The sequence below is a fragment of the Vombatus ursinus genome, unplaced genomic scaffold, assembly GCF_900497805.2.
Source record: "Vombatus ursinus unplaced genomic scaffold, bare-nosed wombat genome assembly UNPS02014808.1, whole genome shotgun sequence".
Taxonomy (NCBI): domain Eukaryota; kingdom Metazoa; phylum Chordata; class Mammalia; order Diprotodontia; family Vombatidae; genus Vombatus; species Vombatus ursinus.
In genome coordinates this window covers 2347020-2355715 of record NW_020954586.1, presented here as the reverse complement: position 1 = coordinate 2355715, position 8696 = coordinate 2347020, and the positions used below count along the sequence as shown (strand labels likewise).

The following is an 8696-nucleotide window of genomic DNA, read 5'->3' as shown; positions in this document are numbered from 1 at the left end:
ACACACACACACACACACACACACACACACACACACACACACACACATACACACACACACTCACATGTGCGCACGTGCTCCTCCCCTCCTCCCCCATGTATAATAAGCTGATAATTCTCCACGGCTCTGATACGGCTGGTTCTCACAATATTGTTCCCCAGATGGAAAGCTCAAGGTCAGGAAATCTAGGTCTGATGGATAGATCAAGCCATAAGTCTTGGTTAAGCTCCTACTGTGTACTGGGCATTGTTCGGGGATGCAGAGCCCAAAATGAGACAGATTCCTCAAGGAACTTACATTGTATCAGGTCAGACATGATGCATTTATTCAATGTGCCAAGCCCTATGCTAGAGGAGTAGGCATATAAAGGCTATTACTGGGTAACAGTGACTGTCCTCAAGGGGCTTCCATTCCACTGGGGTCACGGGGGAGGGGGAACACATCTACGGATCTCAAGCAAACAAGCATTTATTGAGCACCTACTATGTGCCAGACACCTTGCTGGGCTCTGGGTATACATAGACAAAATCTGGCCAAATCCCTCCGTCCATAAGAGGGGGGAGCATGTTTGCATGGAGGTATAAATAAACAAGGTCCAGGAGAACATAAGGGCAGGCACTGGCAATAGGGAGATGAGGAAATTCTTCATGGAGAAGACAGTGTTCAGCTGAGCTGTAAGGGCAACCAGCAAGTCTGAGAGGCAGGAGAGGAGAGGGAATTCCAGGCAAGGGGCACAGCCAGGGCAAACGTGGGGGATGGGAGATGCAGCACTGTGCATGAGGAAGAGTAAAAATGCTTGTTTGGCTGCACCCTGCGCGCTGTAGAGCTCTGGACGCGGAGTCAGGAAGGTCTGGATCCAAGACCCGGCTCTGACAGACGCTGGCTGGGTGGTCTCTCAAGACTGAGCCAGACAAGACTGGAAGCTGAGAAAAGGTGCCAGCCAGAATTGGTGGGGACAGTGTCCTCACTCGGGAATTCTCTGTGCTCCTGAAATCCCTGGTCTGCTCCCCATTCTTGGCCACATCTGGCTGTCTGCTTTAGTGACCTGCGTTTCTTTCTTCTGCTCTCCCCTCTCCCCCACCCCCCAAAGCCCCACCTCGGGTGTGGTGTTTTTCCTGGTGAACTTGAAAGAGCTATAGAAATGTCTGTTACGATGACGATGACGATGCAGAGAGCAGATTTGACTTCCTCGAGGTGGGAGGTGGGAAAAGAAGCTGCCTGGCTTGTCAGCCCCTGCCTGTCACTCTCCCCCTGGAAAAGTCTGTCCCATGGACAGTCCCACTTCATCAGCATTACAGTGTTCAGCACTGACAATAAATAAACTAGCCATGGCTTTTATTTATATGGGGCTTTACCATGGGGAAGCATGACTAAGGACCACCAGGTGAGACCCTGGGTGCTTCGCTGGCTCCCTGTGTGGTCATGACAATCTAAACCTCAGTTTGCCCATTTGTAAAATGAGGATCACAGGACCATAGATTTAGAGCTAGAAGGGATGACCATCAATCCAACCCCTCCACTTTACAGATGAGACTGAGATTGAGGAGGTGATGTGGCCCAGGACACGCTGGGAGTGAGTGGCAGACCCCAGGTCCTGGGCCCAGCTCCTTCTCCCTGCACTATGCTGATGTCACAGGCTAGCCCCACCTGACGTCATTCCAGTTCTGAGGAGCTCCCTGCGGGTCTTCAAGCAGAAGTGGGAGGAAGGCTTGTTGTCCCGTCCAGGTTGGACCCGCTGCTCCCCAAGGTCCCTTCCCGCACTGGATCCGTGGTCCTAAGAGGTACTCATTCAATTCATACATTCAACAAGCCTTTGTCAGGCCATTACTCTGTGCCAGGTACTGAGGTTGCCAAGCCAAAATGAAGCAATTCCTTTCCTCAAGATGTTAACATCCTCTTGTTTCATTCAGTCAGCCAGGGTGATGGGCCAGCTGTTGTGATGAAAGCTAGAGATTCCTGCCCTCAGGGGGCTTGCCCTCCAATGCATTCCGTGCAAGTGGAATGGAAGCAGACAAAAGAGGGATGGAATTGAACAACCAAGATGAAACCATGTCATGGAGGAAGTAGGACCTAGTATCCTGCCAAAGCCTGGAGCTGGGGTGGAATCCTAGAGGCAGAAAGGAGCAGCTAGAGATTCCAGAGCGGGGAGGGACCTGGTTGGAAGGATGCTGTCAGAATGTCACTTTGGCAGCTGTGTGGAGGATAGAGAGGAGTGGAGAAACTGGGTGCGGCACCTAGAGTCAGGAAGACCTGAGTTCAAATCCTGCCTCAGACATTTACTAGATGTGTGACCCTGGGCAAGTCACTTCACCCTATGCTTGCCTCAGTTTCCTCATCTGTAAAGCAGGGATAACAATAGCCCCAATTCTCAAGGTTATTGTGAGGATCAAATGAGATAATGTTTAAACTAAGGTACTTTGCAGACTCTAAGGGCTGGCTTTTGTTATTTTTAATTACTATTATTAGATAGAAATTGGGCATCCCTAGATTCTGCTGAGCATGGCCGAAGCTCTCTAGGGAGTGTGGCACAGTAGAAAGAATGCTGGCCGTGAAGTCAGGAAGGTCTGGGTTCAGACACCATCTCCTATGCTTCCCACTGACTCAGTTTTCCCCTCTGTGAAATGGGGGTAACAATCATGCCCACCTCTAGGAGAGATGTGAGGATCCAATGGGAGGAGAGGTGTACAGAGCTTTGCCAGCCTCAGAGTGTTGTTAGTCACCAACACTGTGATTACTCCTGTCACGATGGTGATGATTACACCTGCTTTACTCACTCTTTGGTTGTTGCTGTTGTTTTCCGGCACTAGCTAGCCCCTGCTGTGGGTGTGGTGTTTTTCCCTTTGCCAACAAGCCTGCAGAGGTGGCGATCCAGGGCTGTCAGGTTGAGCATTTCCCTAAGAGCGTTCGTTCGTTCAGCGTCTGCTCCATCAGCTCCCACACTGTGACCCTCCGGCACCTTTTCAGGCGGCGTGCTTTGGTCAGGAAGCCTGGGGCTGTGGGTAGCATCAGGAAGTCCTGAGTTCAAATTTTGCCTCTCACAGTTACTAGTTGCATGACCCCAGGCAAGTGACTAAACTGGTCTGAGCTTTGGCAAAACCCAAAGACTTATCAACTGAGTTTTTGTCGGGTTGTAATCTCTGTTGATAGATGGAAATTTCTACGCTGAAGGGCTCATAGAGCTTTGATAGTATTCATACCACAAAGGAACTGATGCTGACTGCCATACTCATCTAGAGTTGGCTGTCTGGGGTACATGGTATGTTCCCACTCAGTTACTCCATGTGAGCTCTGACACCACCGATGTCAGTGTTCCTCCAGCAAAGATCATGACCCATCTGTGACTTCCCAACCTGCACTTCTCCTACCTACGTTAGATCTGAGTGGACGGGAAGGGTCAAGAGAGGGAGGGAGGGACGGGGGGAATCTGCCCAACATGCTGGGGCCTTCCTTGATTTCTCTTGACTGGCTGTCCAATGATAACCCTACCACCAGCACTATCGTCTCCACGTGACCAGCCCGTTTTCTTTCTGATCCACACTTTATTTTGAATTTTCTCAGTAGTTCCTTATGTATATGTCACAGCCTGCTAACACTCACCATAGGCATCTTCACTGATTTCTGAGTTTACCCTGTTCCCAATACTGGACTTAAAACTGAGCTCCCTTAATCTCTCCGGGCCTCAGTTTCCTCATCTGTAAAATGAGAGGGGTGAATTTTGTTTCCTCTCAGGTCCTTTCCAACTATAGGTCTGTGATCCTGTGAGCATAAAACAAGGAGGAAGGCATGCTTCTACAAGTTTGGGTATACATTTCCCCTCCCCTTGACCTTGTTACAAAATGTCTCTCTCATAGCCTGTCTCTTCAACAACTAATTCCTATTCATCAGTGAGAAGTTACACATAAGTCATCTGTATGATGTCAGTGATGCATTGTGCCCTGTGTGTATTTATCACGTGTTTATTTTGGTTCAGATTTTTGCCTACTCTTGTGTAGTAAACCATTGGAGGCTATAAAATACATTTCATTCTACCTCTCCATTGCTTCTAAGGTAATTTTTAAAAAATGATCACGAAATTGTCCAAAACCATCTAAACTAATTTTGTTTTCATTTCGGTTTTGTGTCTTTTTTTTAATTAAAGTAGCAGCAAATATTTTCTTTTTAAGAAATAAATGCACCTTTGGTAGAAGCGATGATCAGATTATTATGATACTTCACACATCACATGGGTGGTACAGTAGGGGCAGAGCTTAGTGAGGAGTGTGTGGGCATTTGCACAAGCACCCACATCACAGAGAGTCCTGACTTTGTCCAGGGCTATCAAAAACATAGAGCGCAGATGCTCAGTTATCTCACTAGTTTTTATTAATTGCTTACTATGTTCTAACTGTGTTCTGGGCAGCTAGGTGGTGCAGCCAGGCCTGGAGTCAGGAGGACCTAAGTTCAAATCTGGCCTCAGAAACTTACTAGCTATGTGACCCTGGGCCAGTCACTTCACCCTGTTTGCCTCAGTTTCCTCATCTGTAAAATTATCTAGAGAAGGAAATGGCAAACCATTCCAGAATCTTAGCCAAGAAAACCTCAAATGAGGTCATGGAGAGTTGGACATGACTAAAATGACTGAACAATATATTTTGTTCCAGGCACCGGGGAGATAATGATAGTAGTGAAACATTCCTGCCCCGAAGGAATTTACATTCTATTTGGGAAGATGACACATGTATGTGCACATATATAATATAAAAAATATAATATAAAATAATATATAACATAATAAAATTATAATATAAAAATAAAATTATATATGTGTGTGTATATGTGAACGTAGTTTTATAGGACAGTTCCAGTGTGGGAGGCCACTAGCAGCTTGGAGCATCAGGAAAGCTTCCATGCAGGAGATGCTGGAGCTTAGTTTTGAAGGAAGTCACTTCTAAGAGGTCAAGCGGACAGGGCAAGGGCATCCTTGACATGGAGGACAACCAGTGCTGAGGCAAGGAGGTGGGGGAGAGACAGTGGAAAAGCTGATTTGACTAGAACATAGAATGTGGGTGAAAGGGAGGAAATTGTAGTAAGGCTGGAAAGGTAGGTTGGGGTCAGTTGTGAAAGGCTTTAAATGCAAAACAGAAGTTTGTGTTTGTTCCTAGTTATTTTGTTTTGGATAGGAGAATAATACCATCATATCTGCTCCTTGGGAAAGATCACTTTGGCAGTTGTGCGGAGGCTGGGTCAGAGGTGACCTGGACAAATGACTCTGGATTCCTTTCTCCACAGTCCAGGTTCCGTGTCCCAGGGTTCCTATTTGTACAGCACTTAGCACAGTCCCTGACGTGAAGCGGGTGCTTTCATAGTGCTCATTTCTCTCCCTCCCCTTCCCTTCTCTTCTCTTCCTCCCAAACTTCCAAGTGGATGTGTTTAGAAACATCACGACAAAATTCCTGTCTCGGTTTGGCCCCGGGTGTATGAGATATCACAATCTGTAAGTTACAAAAAGACTCCCCTTTTTTCATAAGAAGTGGATTGACCAAACAGGTTCTAATGTTGCGTCTGATCTGTTGCAGGTTTCGGAATTGTGTCTATACCTACAGAATTCTGACCAATGAAGAAGAGAAATTCACTGTCCAGGTAAGATTATATTCCTGATTGGGAGACAGAGAAGGGGAGAGAAAAAAACATAAGGAGGAAATGTATCCCTAGGATCCTTCTCATTCAGTATGACTGAGATGCTGTACACTGTAGCTATAACATTCTCTTAGAAGGCTTTGGGCCAGATGGCATGGCATCAACTTGGTAGACTTTTAAATGCAATTTCTGTAAAAGATGTTGAGAATTTTGAGGTGGATGATTTTTCTGGAAGTGTGGCTGAGGAAATGTGGAGAGACGGAAGGAGAAGGATGGCCCAGGGTCAAAGGAAAATGAAACACGTGGGTTTCTCTCTTTCTCTTCTTGCTCTTACCCAACTGTGATAACAGTGCTGGGCAATCTGTGTCCTTGGAGGGGAAACCTTCTCGAGCCAATTGTTTTGTAGATGAAGGAGTGAGAGCCTGAAGAAGCAGAGAGCCTTTGTGGAGGTGCCAGAGGCAACAGAGTGATGAAATGAAGTGATGACTCAGGTTGGGACGGGTCACTTCTGTAAAGAGATGTTACTGTTGACATTATAAGGTCCAAATGGAAAGTCCTCTATTTAGTTGTTGTTTAGCCATTTTTGGTTGTGTCCGACTTTTGGTGACTCAAAATAAATCAACGATGTAAGTCCAGAGTAGGACATATGACTGGACATCGGTTTGTATTTTAAAGTGCTGCTGTTTTGAGTTGACCATAGGCTCCATATGCAGCAACTGTGTGACATAGTAACCAGTATGGTTACCATGGCAGTCAGGTTTAATAGAAGTATAACCTCTAGATCAAGAATGGTGGGCATTCTGCTAAACTCTGCTCTGTTGTTGTTGACTTATATTTCAGTCATGTCCAATTCTTTGTGACTCCATTTGGGTTTTTCTTGGCAAAGGTACTAGAAAGGTTTGCCATTTTCTTCTCCAGCTCATTTTACAGATGAGGAAATCGAGGCAAACAGGGTTAAGTGACTGGCCCAGGGTCACACAGCTAGGATGTGTGAGGCTGGATTTGAACTCTGATCTTCCTGACTCCAGGCCTGGTGCTCTATCCCCTACAGCGCCCCCAGCTGCTCTGTAACAGATCACATCTGAAGTACTGGGTTCAATCCTGGGTGCCACATTTTAGGAAGAATAAGGATGCCCAAGGCCCAGGGGCTGTAGTAGAACAACAACCCACTAGCTTGGGAGTCAAGAGATCTGAGTTTGAACCAGAGCTTGGCTGCTTGGTCCCTGTGTGATCTGGGGCCCAACTTCCTCCTCTCCCAAATGAGGAGGTAGGACCAGCTCATCTTTAAGGTCCCTTCCAGCTCAAAATCCCATAATTTAGAGCATGTCCAAGGTGGAAAGGGAGGGGACTAGAAGTCATGCTAGATGAAGATCACCGGAGGAAGTAGAAATGACCCGCATGTCAAAGGTTAGTATTGGGGTGGGGGTGGGGCTGGGGGAGTCTATGAGTCCCTAAGGGGGAGTCAAGTAGAAGAGGGAAGGTATCCCAAAAGAGAGAGAGAATCATGAGCCAAGGGTCGAAATTTTAGAAAACAGCTTTTGGCTCTTTTTAGGCTGAATTCTATAAAGACAAGAGTGGTATGGAGAATATGACAGGCCCTCTTATCAAACAGTGAGTTTCCCAATCTTGAAACTTCAAGCAGAGGATAGCTAAGCTTCAATGGAGATCCCAGGGAAGGGTTTCTTGCACTGGATCGGAAGTAGGACGGGGCGGGCTTTATGTCGCTTCCAATTCTTAGATTTCACAATTTCCTGATTCTTGTCAGCCCTTAGCTACAACAATTCTCAGGGTGCTCTCATCTCCAAAAAGGCAAATGAAGTGAAAGGACATCAAATGAATGACTAAAAGGATCCGTGGCTAATTTAGTTGCAACAAACCAAATAAAAACCAGCCAGTAGCTATCATAGAGATTCTCTGTACTAGACTTGGCTGGAATTGGAGGCACAGCCAGGACCAGATTCCCAGCTGGGAAGTATATGAATTGTTCACGGTGATGACGGACTGTGATGGGTGTGTTCAGGATTTCTTAGAGGTTAACATAAATGAGCCTCTGTGCTCTCCTCCATTGAAACTAAACTTTGCAATAAAATTCAATTTAATAAGCATTCATTAAACACCTACTATGTGTCACACACTGTGGTAAGCACTGGGCATATGAAAACAGGCAAAAGGCAGTCCTTGCCCTCCAGGATCTTACAATCTATGATGCTTTAGAGCTAGAAGGGTCTTTGGAGGTCATCTAGTTTAACCCCCCATTTTACAGATAAAGAAACTGAGGACCTAGTGGTACGTAGTGGGACATAGCAGATAAAGTGCTCCCTACCAAGGCCTTTTTTTTTCAAGATTCATTAATTTATTTATTTTTAGTTTTCAACATTCACTTCCACAAGATTTTGAGTTCCAAATTTTCTCCCCATCTCGTCCATCCCCCAACCCCAAGACAATGTGCATTCTGAATAACCTTTCCCCTAATCTGCCCTCCCTTCTATCTCCCCCGCCTTATCCCTTTCTTCTTCTATTTTCCTGTAGGGCAGGATAGATTTCTATACCCATTGCCTATATATCTTATTTCCCAGCTGCATGTGAAAACAAATTTTTTAACATTTGTTTTTAAAACTTTGGGTTCCAAATTTTCTCCCTTCCTCCCTCCCCACCCACCCTCATTGAGATGGCAAGCAACTCAATACAGGTTATACATGTGTAGTCATGCAAAACACTTCCATAGTAGTCATGTTGGGAAAACTATCTATATTTCCCTTCATCCTATCCCCCCCCCCCATTTATTCTATTCTTTCTTTTGACTCTGTCTCCTCAGAAGTGTTTGCTTCTGATAATCCCCTCCCTGAATCTGTCCTCTCCTCTATTATCCCCCCCTCTTATCCCCTTCCCCCCCTATCTTCTGTAGGGTAAGATAGATTTCCATACCCAATTGAGTGTGTATGTTTTTCCCTCCTTAAGCCAAATCTGATGAGAATAAGATACACTCATTCCCTCTCACCTTCCCCCACTTCCTTTGCACTCTAAAAGTCTTTTCTTGTCTGTTTTATGTGAGATAATTTACCCCATTCTACCTCTCCCTT

General features: G+C 45.8%; 1 protein-coding gene across 3 annotated transcripts in view; it reads left to right on the top strand.

Annotated features, from left to right (window-relative positions):
- The window catches only part of INPP5D (inositol polyphosphate-5-phosphatase D), a 134886-nt gene that overhangs the window by 8905 nt on the left and 117285 nt on the right, over positions 1 to 8696 (top strand). For all 3 annotated transcript variants that reach the window (XM_027875252.1, XM_027875250.1, XM_027875253.1), the window contains exon 2: positions 5556 to 5619. In XM_027875252.1, the coding sequence (XP_027731053.1) occupies positions 5556 to 5619 (64 nt within the window). The remainder of the gene's footprint in view (positions 1 to 5555; positions 5620 to 8696) is intronic.